The 27,104-nt window shown below is 38.9% G+C and overlaps 1 protein-coding gene across 4 annotated transcripts in view; it reads left to right on the forward strand.

Moving 5' to 3' along the window:
- The window catches only part of SDHAF3 (succinate dehydrogenase complex assembly factor 3), a 54,201-nt gene extending 40,027 nt beyond the window's left edge, over positions 1–14,174 (forward strand). For all 4 annotated transcript variants that reach the window (XM_070730025.1, XM_070730024.1, XM_070730023.1 and 1 more), the window contains one exon: positions 13,180–14,174. In XM_070730025.1, the coding sequence (XP_070586126.1) occupies positions 13,180–13,383 (204 nt within the window). In that variant the 3' untranslated portion in view covers positions 13,384–14,174. The remainder of the gene's footprint in view (positions 1–13,179) is intronic.
- Positions 14,175–27,104: the final 12,930 nt, after the last annotated feature.

Consider the following 27,104-nt stretch of genomic DNA (forward strand, 5'->3'; position numbering starts at 1 on the left):
GGCTTAGAGCCCACGGGCCGCCGGCTCCATCGCGCTGGCATGGAAAACTCTGTGCTAAGCTTGGTAGGGAGGGGGGGGGACGCTTGTAATCCCCTTGCCTCCACTGCCTCCTCTTCCACTGTAGCCCACTGCATGAGGCCATTTACAAGAGGCTGGTAGAAGATCCAATGTCACTTGCTCTATTTTTTTTTGCCTACTTTTAGCAAAAGCGACATCGGGTCTTCCACCAGCCCCTTGTAAATGGGCTCAGGCAGTGGGGCGGTGGAAGAGGAGGCAATGGAGGCAAGGGACTTGCAAGCGTACCCCCCTCCCATGGCACAAGGCGAGCACGGCGGTCAGGGCAGCAGGGGCCCCCTGACATCAAGCCCTGCGATGGCCAGCAAAGCTACCCGCCTAGGGAAGTGGCGTGCTTTTCAAATGCACCGCTTCCCTGGGCAGCTGGCTTTGCTCACCGCCGTCGGGCTTGATGTCAGGGGCCCCCTGCTGACAGAAACCACCCAACCGCTGTGCTTGCTTTGTGCCAGGGGAGGGGGAGCTCGGGCCATCCCCAGGAACAGTACTTTTTGCTGTGAAGGAGTCTCAAAAGCCTCCTGAGGGGGTTTAAAGCAGGGCCTGGAAGATTGCCCCCCCCCCCCCCACATTTTGAAATGGGGAATCCGGCAGTCAAAAGAGACGTGAGCTGTTCATTGTGAGTGCTGAGACAATGGGAGGAGTTGTGAAACTTTGGAGACGGGGGTGGGGGTTGGAGAGGGAGGGCGAAGCTTCGGAGAGGGAGGGTGAAATGGCGGGAGGGGCTGGAGCCGTGTGTCTGGCAGCATGTCTCTTCCCCACCCTGTTTCCCTCCAACACGGCCACCCGCTCCCCCTTTTGGAGCCAATGGAATCTACTCTGGGATGATCCTTCCTTTATTTCTTTATTGGCCAAGTGTGATTGGACACACAAGGGAGGAGAGAGAAACAAATGAGAGAGTGAAGAGGGGGAGAGAGGATGCAGGAATGAGAGAGAGGGAAAAGAGAGAGAAAGAAAGAAAAGGGAAAGAGAGGGAGGGAAAGAAAGAAGTGGAGAGGAAGGAAGGAAGGAGATATGAAGGGAGGAGGGAGGAAGAATGAAATGAATGGAGGGAAAGGGTAGAAGGACTTTTTTTGGGAGTAATTTTTTAAATTTTTCTCTCAACATATATTCAAACAATATAGTGTACATACATTTTCTTTTACTTAAATTCCCTCCTTAATGTTCTTTGAAAAAGTACAACAATTATATTTCTAACGTATTAACCATTATGCCAAAGTGCTAAATTCAATTCCATTTATGCATTAATCCAAATCAGTATCACCTACTGCATATCTTATTATAATCAATACTTCTAACTTTATTAAAACAGATCAGCAATTCCTAAATTCATATATCTAAATAGAAAAAATAATTGAAATTAAAAAAGAGCAAACAAAACAATACTCCAAGCTTAATCAATCCTTCTCAAACTCCAATTTTTTTAATCTGAGCAGAACTTTGAACCAAACCCTTTTCTTTTTTATTCTTTTGTATCCCCTTTTAATCCCCTTTTCCATTTTATTCTTTCTATTCTTCCTTCTAGGAAGAAAGGATTTTGTCCCAGGGACAGGGTTATGTGAACATCTTTTGGGATCTTCTGACAAGCAGCTGCAGGGATTCACTTAACTACTTGCAAGAAAGGTGGTAAAGTGAGGCAGAACTCACTTAATAACCGTCTTACTCAGGAGATAGAAATGTTGGCCTCCATTGGGGTCAGAACAGAAGTCGAGGATTATCTGTCTGAGCAGTGCACTCTTTTAGAAGCAGATCAGCAGATCAGGAGTCCATTTTGAAGTTCCACAGAAAACATCTAGGGGGGAAGGTAGGTTGTCCTTGACTTACAATGGTTCATTTACTGACCGTTCAAAGTCAAGGTGACTTATGCCCCCTTTTCACACTTAGGACCTTCGCAGCAGCCCGATGATTGCAGGATCAAAATTTGGCTGCCGTTTCATTTTTATGACCGTTGCTGTGTGTCCTGAGGTCACGTGACTCCCTTTTGTTTCTAACCGATCCACGCCCAGGCACGGAAATGTGCCGCTCAGACATTATACTTTTCTGCTCACACCGAAAAAAAATTAGAGGGAACACTGCCTGACAGTAGGTAAATCTATTGAAAAATAATCTACTGTCTTCCTAAAACCAAGAATGATGCAGAATAGTTGGACCCAGGAACATCTACAGTTTAAGGACCATAACAACCACTATGTGGGGCAGATAGGTAAAAGACTAACAGAATGTATCCATGAACACCAACTAGCTGTCAGAAGATGCAGTTAATCCCCCAAGATATCAACGGACTCAATCATACTTTTAATTTGGAAACTCCGAGTACCCAAAAGCTATCGTGTTTTCTCAAAAATAACACCCTGTCTTATATTTTTTTGAACCCTTATTGCCATGCACTCAAAAGCCCAATTGGGCTTATTATCAGGGGATGTCCTATTTGGGGTGGGGGTGGGGAACAGGGTAAATCCCAAAATGGTAGGAAAATACTACTGGAGGCTTGGCATTTAGACAAATGGACCATCAATAGATACAGAGAGATAAACCACATATATACATCACCAAAAGCAATAAAACTAAGAAGTAAGCAAAAAGACCACAAATACATCCTCTCTAGCAATCAACACCCAAATAAAGCACAGATTACCGTACATTCACCACTGTTATCATCAATATACATGTAGCAATGACAACTGAGCTGAAACTTTGGGTTCCTGAGTAAGACATTTGTTTAGTTAGTTTTGCCCATTTTATGAAATCCCTTGCTTCATTTGTTAAATGAATCACTTCAGTTGTTAAATTAGTAACACAGTTGTTAAATAAAATCGACTTTTTCATCGATTTTGTTCGTCAGAAAGTCATGAAGGTGTTTACATGACCCTGGGATACTACAATCATCATAAACATGAATCAGTTAACAAGTATCTGAATTTTGATCACATAACTGCAAGAATGCTTCAATGGTTGTTAAGTGTGAAAAATGATCATAAATCTTATTTCAGTGCCATTGTAACTTCAAGCAGTCACTAACTGAACTGTTGTAAGTCAAAGACTGTTTGTACTGATTGGCTGCATAAAGACTTGAATTCAGAAACAAAGATTGCCATTCTTGTAGATCAGGGGTGTCAAACTTCATTTAATTAAGGATCGCATCACGATTGCTTTTGACCTCAGGGGGCCGGATGGGCACGGCCAGCTCATTGTCACTTGTGTCACAATGATCTCCTGCAGCCCAATGCTGGTGAAAACAGCTTGGAGGTGACTTGCTCTGTTTTTGTTGGGGCAGAGGGCTGCAGGAGGTTGTCGCAGCTGAAAACAGAACTTGACCTCAGCTTTGTTTTTGCTGGCAGAGGGATGCAGGAGGCCTTTGCAGTGAAAACGGGAGGTCGGGGACCCCATGCATAACCTTCCTGAGCTCCATTTTTTGTTGTTTTTGCTGACAGAGGCAATACGGGCCACTCCTTTGCTGTATCCAGGGCGGCTCCAAGGGCTAGATCTAAACACCCCGTGGGCCAGACTTGGCCCTTAGCCCTTGAGTTTGTAGATGATATTTCAGTACCATATATAACTTTTTTCAAAAAAGTATTAACTACAATTTAGATTTGTTGGTTTGAAAAAAATTTCTTTGTATATATTGTGAGAATAAATGGAGCACTCTGTATTTTTGCAGACTGAGTATCTTTTTTTATTTTCCTACTATGTCTTAAAATCTTAGTATTGTCATTGAATTAGCTATCTTTGCTGTGATCATTTTTCATGCATTTGACGTTATTTTCTCCTCCCAGTAGTGAATCTTTATGACAATAAAACATAACACAATCAAATCCTTCAGGGAAATAAAGATTTTAGAGATACTGATAATAGTATCAAATAAATGCATGACTTGAAAGTGTTGCCTAGAATTAGGAATGTGATTTTTTTTTTTGTATTGTGCAGCTGGAAAGCTTTAATGTTGGATGAGAAATAGTATTTTTGTATGTTTAAAAATGTATCCGAATTGCTACACACGTACAGATAGTCCTTGACTTACAATCACAGTTGAGACCCAAATTTTCACTGTAAGTAAGACAGTTGTTAAATGAGCTTTGCCCCATTTTACAACCTTTCTATAGTTGTTAAGCAAATCACTCTAATGATTTATTCATTCCTTTTCCAATCTATTTTAATTTTTCAAATTAAAATTAACAGAACATTAAATATAAATAAAGATGATAGAAAATGAGAGAGAGAAAGAAAGGTGTAGATATTTGGAGGGGGGGAAGCATTCACTTTCAACATTTTTCAGTGTAGTAAAATACAGAATAAAATTACCACCTCAACCTTTTACTTTACCAATTTAAACAAATACAGTCGTACTTCTACTTAAGAACTTAATTCGTTCCGTGACCAGGTTCTTAAGTAGAAAAATTTATAAGTAGAAGCAATTTTTCCCATAGGAATCAATGTAAAAGCAAATAATGCGTGCAAACCCATTAGGAAAGAAATAAAAGCTTGGAATTTGGGTGGGAGGAGGAAGAGGGGGAGGAGGACAGTCACTGCCGAAGGAAGAAGGTGAGGTGAGGGGAATCAAAAAAATCTAAAACTTTAACTTAAAAAAAAAAAAAGGAATTCTGAAGTGGCGAGGAAGAGCACGTGCGTCCCGTGCACCCGGTGCAAGGCTGCCTCTCATACACTGTGCCAGAGAGAGAAACCCAGGCAGGTGAGAGGGGGGAACCTCCCACTCCTTAGACTGAAAGATTTCTGCTGCTGCTGCTACCTTCTTCCTCTTCCTATGCTGAAGGGCTCCCCTCTCCTCTCGTTTGCTTTGTAGCCTGCGCCTTTCCTTCACTTTGGTGACTCCTCGGTTTGGCTGTAGCCAAGTTGATCTGGCCGGGCCGAGGCGCCCCCTTTTGCCTTTCTGCGCCCAGACGCCCTGGAAGGCAACCTCGCACCAGGTGTATAGGAGGCAGCATGAGGGAGTCACCACAGCGAAGTGGTTTATTCCCTCTCCAAGCACCCAGAGAAAGGAAAACCCTCCGTTCGTTCTGGGCTGCCACACCACCGAAAGGCTCCTCTGGCAGCTCAGAAAAGCCCAAGATGGCCGATATTAAAGGGGGAATGGCAGGAAACTGTCTGGGCCTTTGTGCCACTCTCAAATTTCCTGGGAATTTTTTACGGGTTCGGAAAAATTAAGTAGAAAATGGTTCTTGAGAAAAGGCAAAAAAATCTTGAACACCCGGTTCTTATCTAAAACAGTTCTTAAGTAGAGGCGTTCTTAGGTAGAGGTATCTCTGTATTAGCCATTTGTATAAAACCAAACTATATTAATCAGCAAAGCCCAATGTCAAGTGTTCATTTTTTTTCTGTCTCGAGCATAAAAACTAGAAACGGTTGCCAAGTAAAAACAAAGCTGGATATGTTCTTTTCTCTAATGAAAACAATCGATTTTGCTATTTCTACTAGCTCCATCACTCTTTCTATCCATTCTTCTGTAGAAATAAGTGCACTCAGATTGCTTTCATACATTTTTAGTACAGTGCAGTAGAACCAGAAGTGGCCTGTCACAATTTGCCCTTCCTCAATATGCATCAACATTAATCTTTGCTTACAAAATACTTACTATACTTTACTATCTGCATTGTTCACATGTGGTATGAATTGATGATTCTGAAGATCAGGGGCTGGCAACCTGCAGCTCTGGAGCCGCATACAGCTCTTTGGTTCCTCTGACACGACTCCCTGTCCCTTAACAGATTGGCCCTGCTCCTTGCCCCTTTTATTTCTTTTTTGGAAGTGAAGGCTGCTTTGCGTGCAAATGTAGTATGAAGGCAGGTACAGGGCTGCTTCGCTCCTGCTCTCTCCTCACCTGTCGTGACCCTTTGGCCGACTGATGAGCCAGAAGCGTGTGCAAGTGCGCTGCTTAAGCGAGCTGCTGCCCCGCTCACACATGCCTTTCCTGAGATTTGGTGTCCTCTTGAGGGTCTCCCCACGCATACGCCATTCCCAGCTCAGCCACAGGCTGGCCAAAGCATCACGAGAGGGGAAGGAGAAGGGTCGCCAGAAAGTGCAGGAGCAAAGTGGCTCTGTATCTGCTTTTGCTGCACATAAGGCAGCCTTCGCTTACTGCAGCTTCGGGCTGGTGTTCGTGCCCTCTGTGCTCAGCTGAAGAGCTATTGGGGGTGGTGGATGATACAGCAAGGTGATTGCCAGAACATTAATGCAGGAGAGAAGCTGTGTCCTGTTTAGACACTCTTTAAGAAAGCTGCCGCCCATCCTGCATGTGCCTTTGCTGCGCTTTGGCGCTCATTTAAGGAGAATCTGCCCATGCATGCCCACATTCTTGGTTCAGCCACAGTCAGCCAGGGGTCATGACAGGAGGGAGAGGAGGAGGATGGTCACCCAAAGGGAGGGGAAGACACAAACACACCAGCACACTGAGAGAGAGAGAGAGAGAGAGGGAGGGAGGGAGAAACACACACATGCACACACACAGAGTGATACACAGAGTGGGTGAGAAAGAGAGACATACAGACTAATACATAGAGAAGGGGTGGGAGAGAGGAAGAGAAGGAGAGAGATACAGATGGAGGGAGACACAGAGGGGAGAGAGGGGAAGATAGGGAGATGGACAGACACAGAGATACAAAAGGGGGGAGGGAGAGAGGCATAGTGGCTCCCAGTATGTTTTTTTTTCCTGTGGGAAATGGGTCCAAGTGGCTCTTTGAGTGTTTAAGGTTTCCGATATAAAACAAAATCTGCACTAGCTAAAGACCAGCCGTATTACCAGATTGACCTTTGATTGTGATTTTAATCATATTAACAAAACTCCTTACATCTGTCTTCTTACGCTCTTTATACTCTGGTAAAAAAGTGGTATCCCATTAGTATGGACTACAATCATACTTTGAACAGTTGTTATCTTCTTTCTGACATTACAAGCTATTATATAAAATTTGCCACATTGTGATAGCATCTTATCCTTATCTGACAAATGTATAAAAAAAGAGATATGACTTGTCTAATATTTTCAACAAAAATAGAGTAATCTCTGTAAAGAACAAAAATCTTTGTAAAGAACAATTTCTGTAAAAAAAAATACAATATAAAATGTGTGGATAATATTTTCAATTACTCCAGATCTACAAGGGAAGAAATGCCTTTTTAAATAAAAAGTTTTATTGTATTTTTATTTTTACGTTTTTACATTTACATTTACATTTTATTTTATATTTACATTTACATTTATCAATACATGAACAGTGTGGCTCTGGGTATAATTCATTTTTATACAAACAGCAATGAGAATAATAAAAATAATAGTTGTTATATTAATCAAACTTATATAATCCTAGTATTGATATAGATGATTATTTTAGAGTAGTTTTTCAATATTTCAATGTTCCATTTTAATGCCAGTGATATTATTATTAAGCATACATAGTAATACCATCTTTCAACATAGTTTTTCCATCTAGTTATTATTAATATTATTATATAAAAATACATCTCCTAATATTCCCCCTATTTCTTATTTCTACCTCTCTTCTAACTTCTAATCAGGCCACCATTACTAATCCTAGTGTTAATTCACTTGTTTCTATTAAGATATAGTCCTTCATTATTTAGCTGTTCAAAGTACCAGTCATCCTATTAATTAAACATACCTGATAATATCATCTTTCAACTGCCAAAATTTCCATCTAACTATTGCTTTATATAAAGATGTGTGTTCTTATTTCTGCCTCTATTCTAGTTTTTAATTAGGCTATCATATTAGAAAAAAGAAAAAAAAGTAATAATAATTCCTTTCTATCTATCAGCTTTTGTCCATTTTAAAACATTTTAATACTTCAATTCTTATTCATTTTTTGGCTTGCCTCCCATGCTCCTCTCTGGGATCTTGTCTCTATCAGCATCTCTGCCATGTCCCTTGAAATCTCAGTCATTTTCCCCTGATGGAGCATCTTGTCTTATGCCCACTTTTACTCAAGTCCAAAAACAACATAGTCAGGTCCAATGTTGCTCCTCAGAAAGTTCAATAATCCTAGTTCTTTTCATTTTCAGATTATTAATCAGTTTCATTTAAGTAGTCCAAGCAGCTTCCAATCAAGAGTCACTTTACTTTACTTAAGATTCTTCCTTATTCTCACATTAGAGTCTCCAGCAATTATAAAGTAGATAGTTATATAACAATAAATATCACCACAGTCCTCCAGAAGAATGTTACTTATTTATTTTATCAAGAATTTTCCTATTCTTTGAACAGTATCGTATATTTTCCATTCACAATTAGATGGTGCCTAATTGTTTCAGCATTGTTTCAAGGCTGATAAATTGATTAATCCAGATTTAGTTCAAATTATAAAAGCAAAGTCGGCTATTCAAATAGATTCAAGTAGATCATTCCAGCATTTTATAACACCTTTGCAAAACAGTGCTTACAAATCCAATTTTCAATGTTTTAAAAGGTCTTTAGCTTTTCTCCTCTTAGCTCCTTTCTTTCAGGTCTAGGATTTTTCTCTCTATGGTTGTTCGCCATTTTAAGAAATAGTTCTAAGAGTCTCTATTCCTGGTTTTTCCTCTTTCTTTCTTTCTTTTAAGGTTAGGGTCTAAATAAAAAAGGAATCTTCTCACTCAACTTCAGTCATTGTTTACCTACAGCAATCCTGCACATTTATTTTTTTACCTGGCTGTCCTAGTTTTATGGCAGCCATGATAGCTGCCTCTTCTTCAAGAGGAGGGCTTTAGCTCTGGGTCAAACAGGAGAGTTGTTGCTCTTTGTGACTTGAAGGGTTCTGCTCTTTTCTTTACCATCCCTACAGGGTTGGAGCCCTCCAATGGACAGAACATTGTGTGGGGGCACAGAGACCCGCTCCTCAAATTCGATCTCACTGCAATCTCAGTCAAAAGTCATCTGAAATGCTTTTTGTATAGAATGCCTATAACTGTCTTATAGAAATGCTGATAATAACATACCAAATATTGTTTTTATAATACATTATTTTGGAGATAACAAAGAGAGAAGATAGGAAATAAATTTCCTTCTAAGTGAATGATCCCGTCTCAGATGTCACTATTTTTAAGGACGTGATATCTTGCTGGATCAATATTTTAAGAGTGTTGTCTCGTCACATTCTTGAATTGCTGCATGCTCATAACCCAAAGGAAAAAAGCACTTTAAGAGATCAATCTACCAAATGCAAGTTTAACACTATGGTCTATTTCTACCTGGATAAAAGCCAAAGATCAATAACAAGTGCTGTTCAGTTTGTTTGAAATATGATTTTGAACATGTGGAAGCACAGATGAAAAGATTTTTTGAATAATGAAACTAATGGACTCTCTTCTTTTTCTCCTATTAGTGCAACAGAACCACATCTACTGATTCTACATGCATAATGCACATAGGGCCTCTTCAATTTATAATATCTCTTGCTACGTCCCCACATGCACACTATATGTTAACTCATGCATCTAATATATTGTGTTGTCCAAAATTGGATGCAGAATTCCACGTGTGGTCTTATCAAAGCACTAGAAATTAATATATTTATTTATTGATTTATTTATTTACTTACTTACTTACTTACTTACTTACTTACTTACTTACTTACTTACTTACTTACTTACTTACTTACTTACTTACTTACTTAACTTACTTACTTACTTACTTACTTACTTACTTACTTACTTACTTACTTACTTGATTGTATGCCGCCCCTCTTCGCAGACTCGGGGCGGCTCACAACAATAACAAAAAATAATGTATCACAAATCTAATATTAAAAAAATCTCTAAAAACCCCTTATTTAAAAAAACAAGACACACACACAAACATACCATTCATAAATTGTATAGGCCAGGGGGAGATGTCTCATTTCCCCCATGCCTGACGGCAGAGATGGGTTTTAAGAAGTTTGCGAAGGGCAAGGAGGGTGGGGGCAATCCTAATCTCTGGGGGGGAGCTGGTTCCAGAGGGTTGGGTCCGCCACAGAGAAGGCTCTTCCCCTGGGTCCCGCCAGACGATATTGTTTAGTCAACGGGACCCGGAGAAGGCCAACTCTGTGGGACCTAACTGGTCGCTGAGATTCGTGCGGCAGAAGGCGGTCCCGGAGATATTCTGGTCTGATGCCATGAAGGGCTTTATAGGTCATAACCAACACTGAATTGTGACCGGAAACTGATCGGCAACCAATGCAGACTGCAGAGTGTTGGTGTAACATGGGCATACCTAGAGAAGCCCATGATTGCTCTCGTAGCTGCATTCTGTACGATCTGAAGTTTCCGAACACTTTTCAAAGGTAGCCCCATGTAGAGAGCATTACAGTAGTCGAACCTCAAGGTGATGAGGGAATGAGTGACTGTGAGCAGTGACTCCCGGTCCAGATAGGGCCGCAACTGGTGCACCAGGTGGACCTGGGCAAATGCCCCCCTCGCCGCAGGTGAAAGATATTTCTCTAATGTAAGCTGTGGATCGTGGATTCTTTCCCCTCTGTTAATGCAGCCTAAGACTGTGCTAGCTTTGTTGGCAGCTGGAGCACACTGCTGGCTCATATTTAAGTGATTGTCCACTAGGACTCTAAGTTTCTTCTCTCAGTTACTGCTATTGAGCCAGTTAGATTTGATACAGCAAATAAGAAGTGGTTTAAGCACAGATATTTTTAAATACAAATAGAAAAAGTTTACCAAGAAGCATGGAGAAGAGAAATTATATTTTAACAGGTATTTCCTTTTCAGAAACAACCTGAGGTAGTTCAGTGATTCATTGCTGCAGAGTACAGCAATCAAGAGTTAAAACTGAAATGTAAAATACTGTCAGCTAATTCTATAGGCTTTTTCTTAACTTTTTCAGTTAATATTTTGAAATGTTTTAAATTGGTGGTTGTGGGGAAGTTCCTATCATATTACATTGATACAGAAGTTAAAAAAATATTGACTAGCAAATGAGACAATGAAGCTACTAGAACTCTTGAGTGTGGATGATTTCCAAATATAATTAATTCTCAAACCAGATGAATTGAAATTTGCAATCAAGTTTCTGAATGTGCAAATTGCTTTAGAGCAGTGTTTCCCAACCTTTTTTGAGCCGCGGCACATTATTCATATTTTCAAAATCCTGGGGAACATTGAAGGGCGGGGGGCGGGGGGGGCGGGCTAAAGAAAAGTTTGGACAAAAAACCCCTCTCTCTTCCTCCCTTTCGCTCTATTTCTCCCTCTTTCTCTCTTTTCCTTCTTTCCCTTCTTTCTCTCTCTCCATCCCTCTTTCTTTCTTTCTTCATCTCTTTTTTGCTCTCTTTCTCTTTCCCTCCTTCCCTTCCTCTATGTCTTTCTCCCTTGCTCTCTCTCGCTCTCTCTCCCTGTCTCTCTTGCTATCTCTTTCTTGCTTTTTTCTCTCTTTCTTGCTCTCTCTCTTTCACTGTCTCTTGCTATATGTCTTTTTCTTTCTCTTTGCCTCTCTTGCTATCTCTCTTTCTTTCTCTTTCTTTCTTTCTCTCTCTTTCTCTCGCTCTCTGCTTCTCTTGCTATGTCTCTCTTTCTCTCTTGCTATGTCTCTTTCTCTCTCTCTCTCTCTGCCTCTCTTGCTATGTCTCTCTTTCTCTCTCTCTTTCTCTGCCTCTCTTGCTATGTCTCTCTCGCTCTGTCTCTCTTTCTCTGCCTCTCTCTCTCTGCCACTCTTATATGTCTCTCTTTCTTTCTCTCTTTCTTTCTCAGCTGACTGCAAGCGGGAGCCCTGACGGCGGCAGCTGGACGTGCTGCTGGACGCCGTATATGCCAGGCCCACAGTGCGAGCAGGTACGGCGTCCAGCAGCACGTCCAACTGCCATCGTCGGTGCCTCCACCCTGGAGCTCTCCCCGCAACTGCCTGCGGCCGCTGCCATCTCCCCGCAACTGCCATCTCCCCGCGACTGCCTGCGGCCGCTGCAGCCACTCCCCCTTCCCACCGCCATCTCCCCACGACTGTCTGCGCCACTGCAGCCGCCACCCCCCTGCGACTGCCTGCGGCCGCTGCAACCACCCCCCCTGCTCCCACCGCCATCTCCCCGCGACTGCCTGTGCCGCTGCAGCCGCCACCTCCCCTCCGCTCCCACCGCCAGTGCCCTCCCGCCGGGCCCCAAAGGACACTTGCCGCCGACGCCAGGGAAGCTCCAGCTGGGCGGGGCGCTGCCGGTGCTTCCGACCTCCCGGCTCCTGCCCGATGCCGCGGTTTCTGGTGCTCCAAAGAAAGAAGGCGGGAAAAAGGCGCGAAGAATGAAGCTCTCCTTCCTTCCTGCCTTCCTTCTTTGGGGCCCAGCAGGAGAGCGCCAGAAACCACCGCATCGGGCAGGAGCCGGGAGGTCGGAGGCACCGGCAGCACCCCGCCCAACTGGAGCTTCCCTAGGAGCTTCGTGGCACACCTGACCGTGTCTAGCGGCACACTGGTGTGCCGCGGCACACCGGTTGGGAAACGCTGCTTTAGAGGCTCCTGTTACACGTATATTATAGGGTTAAGATTTTGACCTTGAGGTAAAAAAGGAAGAATAAAAACAGTACCAGAGCTTCTTTAAGCCTTGATCCACAAAGAGAGAAAAAGATGTGTACTTGTTCAAAAAATTGAACTTGAAGACCAGGGGCTTTTGTAAAAGTATTCCTTAAGCACAGTGAGGCCCTTAATTGCTTATTATTGTTACAAACTTGGATGATATGGTAGCTCACATTTCCAGCATAAGCCTAAAAAAATGGGATTGAATTTCTGGATTAGGTTACAAAAAGGGACATTGCTCAAACACTGATATTTCTGGAGCAAGGTATTTTCCCCTGGTACTGGGTGACAGTCACATTCATTTGTTCTACTTGATATTCATAATCATGTGGATTAAATAAAGGTTTGGGGATGATTCAAAAATTATCTCTCCATTGTTCTTTAAAGTGGAAGCATGATTAGATTATGATTTAAAATAATTATTTTTAAATAAAAATATGTGGTCTATATTCCTTTAGATTGATTTTACATTTCTATTGTTTTTTTAAATATTGAAGTACTTAAAAAAACCCTTCTCCATATGATAAGGTTATCTATCATCCCTGCAGTCTCTATCTTGAAAAATTATGCCTCTCACCAAATTGTCATGCACTTTATTCATTTGTTTTTTCTCCTCTTCTTAGAACTATGCAATGATGCTGCAGCAGCAAGCTGATCAACATATGCAAAACACCACTGATCAGCCTGATTTTGGAGCGCATCTCACAAAGGAGAAATTTAATGCCCTTCGAGATGAGCAAGTTGGACAGCTACATGAACTAATGCAAGAGGCCACCAAATCCAAGAGGCAGTTCAGTATTTTAGATGATGAAGACTGCAAACATTAGCACATTTTTAAAATTTCATTTTATGGTGTTACTTTTTTGTAGCTTTTCAAAAATGGCTTTATTCTAAGGAATAAAAATATGCATAATGAATAATCAAAAGTAGCTAGTGTCATCTATATAGATATGTATAGCTTGAACTAAATGTGTAGAATATCTCAATATTTTGGAATATTTCAGCTGTCTTAAATTTATCATAGGCAGGAAATAGAATTAAAATGGCTTTGTACTAAGAATGTATTTTGTGGATGGTCAGAACATCAGAGAGAGACAAACTTAGATTTCCATATTGATGCATTCAAAGTTTAATAGTCATTTTGCTTTTTAAAAATAAAATACAGCTGTATGTACTTAACATAATTTATTGTTTGAGTCCAGTGTCTTGAAGATCATATAAAATTATGTCATTGAACTTATTTTTAAATACCAAAATCTGCCCCTTTTTTGGCCCACTGTTTCTTTCCTGCAATTTTTTTGGGGGGTTCTTCCTATGTTCCTTTGTATCTTTCTTCAGTTTCCCATATTGCTCTTGTTTCCTGTTCTAATAAACGTTCCCTTGCATGTGTTCCCTTGAGATTTAATTGGAATATGACAAGTCGATCAAGCTCAAGACTGCAGGGAAGAAGATAGTTCAATTCGAGAAGAATATCTGCATACACAGTCTAGCTGTTCCTGAACTTAAAAAAAAAACCCCAAAGAAGTTCTGCATCTAGGTTTTAAGAAGAAAAGTTAAATTGAATTGGTGGACCTTCCTTTTATTTAATGTACCCAATAAATCTCTTCTTGTTTAAAAATAGTTATGTTGTGAGCAGTGTTCCCTCTAATTTTTTTGGGGGGTGGGCGGAAAAGTATAGTGTCTGAGCGGCAGTCCCTTTGGGACTGGGCGGCACAGAAATAATAACTAAATAAATAAACAAACAAACAAACAAACAAACAAACAAATAAAAAACCCACCCTGTTTTGCCTAAGAATTTCAAAATAAAATACTGTACTGTGTGTCTATAACAGTGAGCTCATAATAGGGTAACTCTTATCAATATCAAAATGCCACTTAAATAGTTGAGCTAGTTTCAAACTAGATTTTGATTTTCTTTCTCTCTTCCTTACTCCCATTCTTTTTCTTTCTCTTTTCCTTCCTCTCTTTTTTCTATCTGTTTCTCTCTCTTCCTCTCTCTCTCCTTCCCTCTCACTCTTGTAGGCTTTGTATCCTTAGTAAGTATGGCTGAAATACTGATCCTTTTGGGGTAATGGTGGAAATTTAAAAAGCAAATGGGTATATTAATACTGGTGTTAAGCCCTTATTTTAGAAAAAAAATGAAACAAACCAAGCAACCACAGGATATTTATTTAGGCAGCTGTTAATTGCATCTAGACTAAAATTTATTTCAATCCATAGATTGGATTACCAGGTTAGTGGAATGGATTCAGTTCAATAACAACAACAACAATAATAATAATAATAATTTATTAGATTTGTATGCCCCCCCTCTCCGAAGACTATATTGGTTACTGGAATGCAAATTACTGTTTCTTTAGGCAGAAGAACCAATGATCAAACACACAAGAGTACAGTATGACTTGCTGTTATTACCAGTGAAGATAAAATTTATTTTCTCACTGTACCCTGCGAGCGACATACTTGAATATATTAAATTCAGTAATTAATATTGGGGCAATCCATTTATTGACAGACTTGGGATACTAATATTCTCATGCATCTTTGATTTGGCAAATGTATCAGTCTCCAATTTGTTTCCATCTCCAGTACAAAGATGACTTGTTGTTTTCTTTTAAAATGAGGATTCTTGTATGCACGCACGTGCTATGCATACATGCTCATGTCCCCAGTGTGATTTTGCTTCCATGCATGCACAGGAAGCAAAAATACACCAAAACCTCGTGAGGGGATACTCGCATGCACATCCCCTTCCAAGATTTTGTTTCTGCACATGCGCAGGAAGGAAAAATACCAAAAAAAAATTTAAAAGATGGTGGCGCCCAAAGGATTGGCACCAGAGCAGTCACACACTGTTGCGGCCGCTATGGTATGTGTTGTGGGTTGGCTCTGGCCCAGCTCATGCCCCAAGGAATGTTGAGGTGGATGCAGGGGAAACATCAACATGTCATAGACCTGTTTTATTGCCGACATAGTCAGGTAGTGCAGTTTCCTTGGACGAAGAAGAAGGTGGGGGAGACTTGGAAGAGGAGGGCTTGGCACACAGCCCAGGAAGCCAATCTCCATTATCTTCAGTCGATTCGAATGAGGAAGTGTTAGACCCACGAATAGACCAATTGAAGAAATATTACAGGAGATAAGAGAGGCCACCTGTGTTTGGATGGGGCTCCAGTAATGAAAGCTGCTGATATAAATAGCAGCATGCTGGCTTGGCCGTTGTGGAAGATTATCTGATCGTTGTTTCTTCAGGACCGTGCCTTGTTGTTTCCAAACTTTGTTGATTTTTCACAACTTTGAAACCAAAGCAGAGCAAAGTGTGGGGGTCTCACTTCATGGAAGAAGGAGGGCTGTGACGTTCCTTCACAGCTGCTAGCTAAGTACCTAAGGACTGATTAAGGGGATTGTACAGACTACCAGGTTGTTTTGGGACAAGTGCTCTTTGCAATACAAAAAGGGTGCTTTGTTTCTTTTTAATTTTTGTGATAAAGAACATTGTTTTTGAACTTTGTGTGTGTCTGAAATTTGTACCCTTGATTTTTCGGGAGACTCATACCATAGAGCCCGGCAGAACAGTATGCAGTCGCCTACCGCACTGATATCAACCCATCACTGTAATACATCCCTTGGATCCTGCTTCTCTCAAAATCTTCCTCCCCATTACTTTGATACCTTCAGGTTTTCTTCCTGCAGAATCCCTGCTTTAGGAGTAAGTTTAAGAAGAGTAGTAGAGTAAGATGAATTCCCTGTTTTCGATTAATTTCCCCCTCCCACCCCCACCCCCCCATGGCTCCTGATCTATTGGTGAATTCATTTAATAACCTTCCTATTCAATATATTAAATGGAAATTTTTAAAAGGTTGATAATTTATTATAAAGGCAGTTACATTTTTCAGGTATAGGTTCTAGTGTGGGTTTGGGAGGGGTTGCTTTTAAAATAATAAATAACCTTGGAAAGTGCAAGTAATCATAAAAATATAGTTTGATTATAATAAAGCAATATACATAATGAAGGAAATGAGTGGGACTTTGAAATGTCACAATAATCATAAAGAAATCGTGGAAAGGCTGCTCAAACTTTTCATCTATTTCCTGGAATAACTCTGGCCAGTCAGAAAAATATAATCAGAGCCCAAAGTTGACATTTTTCTGGCTTCATTATGAATCTGCTTACCTAAGAGAAACTGATTTTGGAATAAATAAATGATCTAATCCACAGACTTTAGATCTAATTGCCTTCCTATAATGAACTTCCTATTTTCTGCCCTGCTGTTGGTTAGGTCTGCAAAGTAGGCAAGATAAAAAAAACGAACTCCACAGGATTGTCCTTTATTGAGATACTTTATAGTAACAGATAGCTTCATTTAGCAATTGTTCACAGTTACAATGGTGATGAAAAAAAATAAGTAAAACAAAAATTCAAAAATAAAACCATAAGTTAATAGCAATAGAACTTAGATTTAAATACTACTTCATAGTGCTTTACTGCCCTCTCTAAGTGGTTTACAGACTCAGCATATTTCCCTCAACAACTCTGACTCCTTATTTTATTGAACTCAAATGGATGGAAGCCGGAGTTAATCATGAAGCGGTAAGAATCGAACTGCTGAACTGCAGGCAGAAATAGCAGTACTGTGTTCAATCCACTGTGCCACCACAGCTCTTAAATTGTGGTTTCAGTGACTTTTCTTAATCACCTAGTTGTCAGTAGATGAAAAAGGATTATCTGTAACAGAACCTTGCAAATCTGCCTATGTTTTCACTTTACTGCCTCTTATACCCCAGTGTGTCAGCCACCCAATACTTTGGTCTAACATGCTTTTGCATCTAATGACTTCTGACAGTCTTCTTCAAGGACTTCTCCATGGCCGCCTATGCTACCCACTTTACTGATTTTTCACAATTTTTAAAGTTTCTGACTTTCTCACAAGCCTTTTGATAGGATTTTATCTTTTTATATTATGGACCAATGCTACGGCCAATTTAATTATCTTTCTTCAAGATATGCTGTTTCTTTTAAATTCTTTTTTCAATTCTAAACTGGCCGCAGTTGTGGAGTTGGATGGTTTCACAATTAAAACAATACATTAAATTAAACAATCTCAGCATCTGTAGCACTTTTCTGTTACAGTGCAACATGTGCCAAATGTGTATCCTTGGGACTTTTGAATTAACAGTAAAATAAAACAGTAAAATAAAAGTAAAATAAAAGTACTTTAAATGTGTTCCTGAAATGGATTAATTTTGTAATTAATTAACAAGACTTTGTTTATAGTAGTGGTTGTGCTGCTGGCATAGAAACCAGGAAACTGTGACTTCTAGTTTCATTTTAGGTAGGGAAGCTGGCTGGAGACTTGGCAAGTACCCTTCCCCATTATTGTTTTAGAGAAAATAGGAGAGAAAAAACGTGTTATGATAAACCAAGCGTGATCTGAGCTGCCTTCCCTCTGGATGTCACACGACTTTCGTTGCCAATGACAATTCGTTGTTTTGACAATGACAATAAATTTATTATTATTATTATAAATACAGGCGGGTAGGTGTGGAGTGCCAGTTTAGCTGTTGCAAGCTATATTGAAACTTCCTGGTGAGTTGGTGGAGTAACACCTTGAGTAATTGATGCAATTGCTGTATGCAGATTAGTTGATGTTTGCGAATTAGGGGTGATATCCTGAGTAGTTGTGGAAGATGGAGGCTGCAGATTAATCAGCTTTGTGCTGTATATATAATTTCATCCTATCCTATTCTATCCTGTCCTGATTTGTCTCATTTTTTCTATGTTCTAACAATAACGGTGTAAGAAGCTTCCACCATAGCTATCACTACACTAATTGAACAAAGGACTAGTACATATTTTTAAAACTTTGCAAAACATTTTGAGATGAAAAATCTTCACTCTTCGTTATCCTGTTGCTATTCTGTTCCAAGGATGCTTCGGGACTGAGACCTTTTGACCTTGAAATGCATAGCACATCTTTACATATTTTCAGCAATCAAAGTGAAGTAGCAAGGAAATCTGCAGATCTGGTGGGTATTTTTGAAACAAGCATACATCATGGCAACGTAAAGGTAAAACAAGAATAGCCTTGACTCCTCAGAAGGACTATGTGAGAGGCCTTTGACACCAAACTGATCTTCTATGTTTTATAGATATGTGCTTGTTTTGAAGATTTAATATTTCTTCAGATGGTTGCTGAGCAACCACAAACTGTTACCAAGTAGGAGGTGAAGTTTCCCATCAATTTTGTCACTCACTTTAACTTTAATATAAAACAGCCATATCTGATGTAAACATCAAGGGAATGTAGTTATTCATAGAAATGTCACACAGAAATCTGGAATTTTTTTGCCTCTGCACATGTTCCAGTGTCAAAAATATACTGTTATAGAAAAGAACACAGTCTTTCTTATATTTATACATATATTTGTTAAATTTTAATATAATATAATTTCAGCCAGCTTGTTAAAACTGGAAGTCTTTAAATATTTTTTAAATATTTTTAAACAGTAATTTAGATTTGTTGTAAATTGTTTTCACTTTGTTGTGAGCCGCCCCGAGTCTGCGGAGAGGGGCGGCATACAAATCTAAATAATAAATAATAATAAATAAATAAAGTCAGCGAGCCCAAAAGAAAAAAGGCAAGAGGCAGCTTTGTATTAAAATAGTTGTTTATTCAAAGACTTAGCTTAGTTAACACAAACTAAAACTGACAATCTTCCCTATTTATAGGGAAGCTGCAGGGGAGGACCAATAAAAACTATCAAGTTTTTTGCGCATTGGCTTTTTAAGTTCAACCAATCAGGTAGCAGCCAGGACAGTTAAGCCAGGATTTAACAAAAGCTGATGCTGTTTAAAGAGTATAATCTGGAATTTCATATTTCCATTTTTTGTTTAGCAATCATATTCATAGTGCAGTTGGCTAATCCAATTGAAGAAATGTAGTGCAATGTGGAAGACTATTGTATTTCAAGACATTTAATGGCATATTTTCATTTCTATTTCATATTAAGAAAAGTTAAAAAGGTGTCTTGCTTGTTGAATAAAGAAAGTGTTGGTAGAATCTTCAAATAGTGGCAAAGATTTTAATATCTATGAAAGTCTTAGACTTTTGGTTCGCATCCCAGAATCATGTGCTAGCCGATCAAAGTCTTGTAGTCTCCTGATTAAAGAAGTGGGGCCATGAAATCATAATGACAAAAAACACTAGTACAGTACTGGCTTTTAAACAGGCAGCTTCTGCACAGAACCAGGCGTTCTTCACGGATTGAAAGAGGTTTGGGTACTGCCCAAACTCCATGATTTTTATGTTATGTTTTTCAATATGTTTAATAACAAAACTTAAAGTTTCCTTTTCACGAATGTTCTCAGTGTCTATGAATCCAAAAGAAACAGTTGTCTTGAAACCCTATTACTGCTCTGACTCTTGTCTAAACAAGTACAAGAACACGGGGCACAATCTGAGGCAAGTTGGGGAAAAGATCAGAAGCAGAACTACAGAAGAGCAGTAGATGTTTGGAACAAACTTCCAGCAGGCGTGGTTGGTAAATCCATAGTAACTGTATTTAAACATGCCTGGGATAAACATATTGTATATCCATCCTAACATAAAATACAGGAAATAGCATAAGGGCAGACTAGATGGACCATGAGGTCTTTTTCTGCCGTCAATCTTCTATGTTTCTAAGTAGACCTAAGGAGATGGGGTTAGCCTAGTGTTCATAACTCCTCCTGGCCCAATCTATGCATTGTGTTAATTATACACTGTATTTTGTCTTCATTCTTAAATTGCCCATCTGGAATTCTAGATATAGACTGCCACTCTACTATGGAAGAATCAAATGGGATAAGATTTATTTTTATTTATTTATTTATTGTTTATTTATTATTTATTTATTTATTTTGTCCAATGCACAATACATATTGAAGAGGATAGACATGAGTTATTATATATAAAGAAAGGATATAAAAGTCCAATACACAATGAGGGTTTTAGTGGGTATATATCAATATACACATAGTAAAATACATGATGAAGGTTATAGAGGAGATACTCATAGTAAAATATATCTAAGAAATAATAGAAAAGAAGATATAGGAATAGAATATATCAATGAAAGAATAGAAGAAGAGATATAGGAATAGAGGAAAGGTATAGGAGATACAGTATAGGAGAGCAATAGGACAGGGGACGGAAGGCACTCTAGTGCACTTGTACTCGCCCCTTACTGACCTCTTAGGAATCTGGATAGGTCAACCGTAGATAATCTAAGGGTAAAGTGTTGGGGGAAAGATGAATGGCAACACGGGGCAGAGTTTCAACTGAAAGATGGCATACAGAATCAGTTTTCTGAAGACTTTTTCAATGATCATGAGACTGAAAATTCATGATGGATGCACTTATTAGTACTTTTAGATATTCAGTGGCCATTCTTTTGTACCCAGCCAGTGTGCCTTTTGCAAGGTCATATGTAGGGAATATGTCATCTCCGAGAACCATATTTTATAATGTGAAAAACAAAATGTTTTCGCAGATAGAAAGCTTGCATAGAAGTGCTTTCCATAAAAGGCCTTTGTGCCAAGTAACACATAACCAATTTCACTTAGAGACTGTTTATGCATTAATCATTCTTTCGGGAATTCTTTGCTTTTCTAAAATTAAGGGAAATGGGAACATATTATTTTTTCATTAGTTCTTAGTGAGTTCACCGGTACTATACACTAACAGATCAGGAGGTCTTGTTGACATTTTTAAAACTAACAAAATGAGACGATATGAACTCTCTTGATGTTCTGAAAACAAATTGAACAAAATAAATTACACCGGATATGAGTTGGTGTGCTTTTTGTCATGATGATAATTTGCAGTGTGATACTTTTAGTCTGTGATTTGTATTCCTTTTTCCATTCTCCTCATATATCATTTTTCTGAGTCTATAATGCAGAATAGCATTTATAATGTTATATTTTATACATAGCAAGTGACTATATGTTTTCTTTTTATCATATTCAAAAATATATACTGGAGATGAAATCTCCTTAGGCTTATGACTCTCCAAAAGTTACTAAAAACCTATGAAAAAGATTGGCCAACACTGATGGGTACTAAGAGTTTAACAAAACTTTGAAATTTTATATCTTTGGCATAAGTGCCATTAAAAAAGAGCCTCCATTGAAACAAATAGGAATTAATTTCCACAATGCAATTCAGATATATCTAAACTAACTCTGAGCAGCTATCAATATATCAGAAAACAAGTATTTAAACAAGACAGGATTTGGCTATTTAGCACGAAAGCATATGAGATGCATACCCAATAAGGCACTTTGTTCACTCTAACCCAAGGCTTGTTCTTTGAAGATTTTTAATATGCCATCAAATGATATTATGAGGGATTTAATTTCAAAGGATGGTGCTACTACAAAGGAGCCATACTTTCTGGATCCTGGTAGAAGACACTTCATTGCTGGCTCAAGGTTGACTCAGCCTTCCATTCTTCCAAGGGGGTAAAATGAGGACCCAGATTGTCGGGGCAATATGCTGGCTCTGTTAAAAAGTGCTAATGTTAACATGTTGTTAGCAGTCCTGAGTCTAGGGATAAGTGCAGCATAATTTTTTTAATAAATAAATAAATAAATGAATGAATGAACGAACGAACGAACGAACAAACAAACAAACAAACAAACAAACAAACAAACAACTAGGAAAGAAAGAAAGAAAGAAAGAAAGAAAGAAAGAAAGAAAGAAAGGATAAAAAGTCACTTTTTATTCATTCCAGCTGGGCTGAAACTATCAAACATAGGCAGCAATCTGGCCCTGTGCCATGGAGGGATTTATAGATGACAAATAGTGTTTTGAAATGCACCCAGAAACATACTTCTGAGGAATAGCTTTGTGCAAAGTACATTGCAAATATCAAACCTTGATGTGACTAGGGCATGGGAGATTCTGAAGAGCCTCTGAACCAGGAAAGGATGCAGTTGTCATACATGGAGCAGGAGCTCTGCACCCAAGAATATCCCTAGGTTGCACACCATAATGAAACTTCCAAAACCTGGAAAAAACAACTGCACAATTGAAAAACTACATAATTTATTGAATAGACTGTCTGGAACATTCTGGGGTGCTGATGCTAACATCCTACAAATAACAGTGGTGGCTTTGGTTTATTTCACAGATGAATATTGTGCCGGTGTGTGGTTTAATAGCTTCCACATCTAAGAGGTCCATGTCCACCAGATATTGTATACCATCTCTAGCACATTGCATCCCACACCTGTGCAGTACTTAGCAATGTCATACCATACTACATTAGAAGACAACAAACTATGTTCAAGGATGCTGAACACCAAGGCTTTCCCTATTCATCAGAAGAATGCACAGTCCACAACAAGACTGAAATTCCATTGGCCAGCATGGAAAACTCAGTTTAATCCCAAGAATGCCTGGAGAGAGGAATAGTCCAATGTACTTTCTTGTTGCCTGGTCATTAGTGATCCCTCTACCAAACCATCAGGTTTTAATTTGTTTTTCCTCTGTGTTGACACAATTGAGCAGAATTAGATGTGACACTGGAAGAAGTGCCTCTAGCCTGCATGAAGGTATGCCAGAAATAATTGTCCAGAAAATTGAGTTGGACATCCAATAATGAGCCTATTGCCAGGGATGGGATTCAGCTGGTTTGGACCATTTCAGGCAAACTGCTAGTTGTGACCTATGGGTGGGTGGGAATAATATAAAATATTGGGAAAAGATTTGCAAAAATATCCACAAGGTAAAACACTTAAAAATAAAATGACTCACATTTGAAACATTTGAAAATGAAGGGATTGTCCAAAAAATAAAACAGGTAAAACAAAACCTTTTTGAAAATTCAATAAATCAGGACGTTGGTTGGCCTATAAAATCAAGAAAGAGAGAGAAAAGAAAGCTATAAACCAATTAATAGATGTGAAAGGAAATTTACACTATCAAAACAATGAAAAAAAATAGTAGAAAATTGTTATGAACAATTATACAAACAAGAAAACACAAAGAAAGAAGAAATAAGATACTATTTAGAGAATACAAATATACTAAAAATCTCTTAAAATTTCAAAAAAAAATTGGAGAAAAGGATATCAGTGATGAAATTAATAGAAAGGATCAAAACACAGAACAATGGGAAAACGCTGGCACCTGATGGATTACCAGCAGAATTTTACAAAATATTACAAGATACATTAAGTGAAGTTATGTTAGAAGTATTTAATTATTTGCTATTGAAAGCCAAAATCCCAGATACATGGACAGAAACATATTTCAGTCTTATTCCTAGAGAAGATTCTGACTTACAATAAATAAAAAATGTAATGATTTAGGTTGGCTCTGCCACCACTGATCGTTAATTTAAAAATACCAGTGTATCTACTTGTTATATATTTAATTAGCATGTAGTTTAATCCTGTGACAATTACCATGCTATGTCTTAATAGTTATTGAACTGGTAGCTCATATGCAAAATATAAAGGATATAATAACTAATCAATCTATAAATGTAAGCCACATGCCTTGAAAAGGAGAGATATTTTCATTTTTTTAAATTAGCATGGACACTATTAATTTCAGTGTGGTAATTAATATTTCTCAAGGCCTTAGTTCAGTGGTGGGCTCCTACGGGTATGGTCAGGTATGCAGTACCAGTAGCAAAATTTTGGTCCAATACACAGTACCGGTAGTAAAATTTTGATTCCCCCCTCCCCCCCCCTTCTGGGCTCTGGGTATGTTTTTCCTATCACAGTACATTTATTTATTTATTTATTTATTATTTAGATTTGTATGCCGCCCCTCTCCGAAGACTCAGGGCGGCTCACAACAAGATAGAACAAATCATAAATAATCCAAATAACATTAAAATATTTAAAGATTTAAAAGAATCCCATATACTAACAGACACACACACAAGCATACCATGTATAAATTGAACATGCCCGGGGGAGGTGTTTCAATTCCCCCATGCCTGACGGCAAGGTGGGTTTTAAGGAGTTTACGGAAGGCAGGAAGAGTAGGGGCAGTTCTAATCTCTGGGGGGAGTTGGTTCCAGAGAGTCGGTGCCGCCACAGAGAAGGCTCTTCCCCTGGGGCCTGCCAACCGACATTGTTTAGTTGACGGGACCTGGAGAAGGCCCACTCTGTGGGACCTAATCGGTCGCTGGGATTCTTGCGGCTTGAGGCGGTCTCGGAGATATTCTGGTCCAGTGCCATGAAGGGCTTTAAAGGTCATAACCAACACTTTGAATTGTGACCGGAAATTGATCGGCAGCCAATGCAGGCTGCGGAGTGATGGTGAAACATGGGCATACCTAGGTAAGCCCATGACTGCTCTCGCAGCTGCATTCTGCACGATCTGAAGTTTCCGAACACTTTTCAAAGGTAGCCCCATGTAGAGAGCATTACAGTAGTCGAACCTCGAGGTGATGAGGGCATGAGTGACTGTGAGCAATGAGTCCCGGTCCAGATAGGGCCGCAACTGGTGCACCAGGCGAACCTGGGCAAACGCCCCCAAATGAGGTTGAATGTGTATAATTTTAGAAAAGCTGTGCATGTGTGTGTGTACATACACTTTATATAGTAGATAATCTGGAGTGGGCTACTGCCCGGACAGGGGGGAACGCAGTGGGGTAGTGAAAATGGAGCTCCACCCCAAAACACCCAATTTGCGCTAAAAGATGTTGAAACAAAATGCATAAGCCAAGCCCACAGTGTGGTAGTGAAAATTTTGGTAGCCCATCACTGCTTTAGTCTATTCTTTCATCAGTAGGCAAGGGTGATTTGATCTCATATAGACATAGCTGCAGTAATTATGTTGATTTATGCCATGTCATAAATGTTATTAAATAAGTTTTATTAAACCATTTTCCTTTATTAAATAATTATGCTGCTCAATATTTTTTCCCATTTAATTGTATCTGATTCTCTGAAACTCTCTAGACAAAATCCCAGGCAAACCATTCCTTTCCACCCTAGGGCAAGGGAAAGTGACTGGCCCAAAGGCACCCAGCTGACTTGGTGCCTAAAGTGAGGCTAGAGCTCATGGTCTCTTAGATTCTCGGCTGGTTCCCTTAATCACTACATCAAACTGGTTCCATTATAATGCATGATAAATACTTTAGTAGCTCATTTACTAATATTGCAACTAACTCAACACAGTGAAACAGAACAATTCCATTGATTGAAACATTATTTTGTGATTTCTTGACCTCACAAAATATACTTTCCTTGAAAAAATATTCAGGCCAAAATAATTGTCAAGTCCTCCATTTATCTTTCAAAGCAAGCTAATAGCATATTTATCAAAGCACTATGCCACAGTTGAAAATTTGTGTGATGTCGTTTTTAAAGAAAAAGGAACAAAAATTAAGTATTTAAAATAATTACAGTGATGTGAAACTGGTTTTATAGCCCACCTCAAAGATTTATGGGTATTTGAGTTATTTTGTTGTAGAAAAATGAAAGATAATGCCACGTTTTGTATTACATCAATTATTTGATGGAGTTGATTATAGCAGTTTTCCTGCAATATCATTGTAATGCCAAACTGTATGACCTGAACTAGATTGTTAAATGCTACATGATCGAGAGCCATTCAGACAGAACTGCTACCCTCTGACATTGCACCATCTTAAACGGTTTTGCTATGACAGTACTTCATCAGCCACTCAGGATGACTTCCAGAATAGTTGCCTATTAACAGTAATTTCATTGAACTGTTACAGAGAGAAAGGTAGGGTGCAGAGTCTACTCCATTGAGTTAATTATGACATTTCTCTGTATTTCTTTTATTCTTTCTTAGCATGGGTAGACAGTGTAAGGCACTACTTTTGCTCAGCAAAGAGACCAGCTGCATTTTAATTTTTATAAACTTCACTAAAAAAATTCAGATTCACTAGTTTATTAGCTACACATACAGATGAGATAAATCCAATTTTAAATGACCTTTCAAGTTAGTTTAGTGCCTACACATTTGATTACAGATGGAATGCACTTTTCAGTCCATTATTACCAATTGGTAATCTTTGAATATCTCAGGAAGTGCATTGGAAAGTCAGTAGAAAAATAACCGATTTTCATATTTCACTCTTTACTAATGTCAAGTCCAATCTACCTAACTAATATAGCAAATGTAGAATAGAGGTAGCAAAGCCCAACCAATATGGTACACTAGGATATTCATATTATGATGAACTATGCTTTTTAAATTTTATTATTTATTATTTATTTTTTCCATAATTTTTATTGATTTTCTTGTTTTTACATCTTAATATTTTTAGGTAGATCGACATCCATATAATTAAATTCATAATAATACATTGTATACTTTATACATTGTATACATTGTATTATTATTTGTTGTCTTTTCTCGTTCCCAAATCCATCTCCTACTGGTATTTTTTGTTTTTGTTTTTTATATCCATTTATATCTTAGTTTTTCTTGAATGATAGTAACTGTGAAAATAACAAAGATAAATTGTTACTTATTTGAGCACTGGTTTTGGCTCAATGAAAGTGAAATAG

The sequence above is a fragment of the Erythrolamprus reginae genome, chromosome Z, assembly GCF_031021105.1.
Source record: "Erythrolamprus reginae isolate rEryReg1 chromosome Z, rEryReg1.hap1, whole genome shotgun sequence".
Taxonomy (NCBI): Eukaryota; Metazoa; Chordata; class Lepidosauria; order Squamata; family Dipsadidae; genus Erythrolamprus; species Erythrolamprus reginae.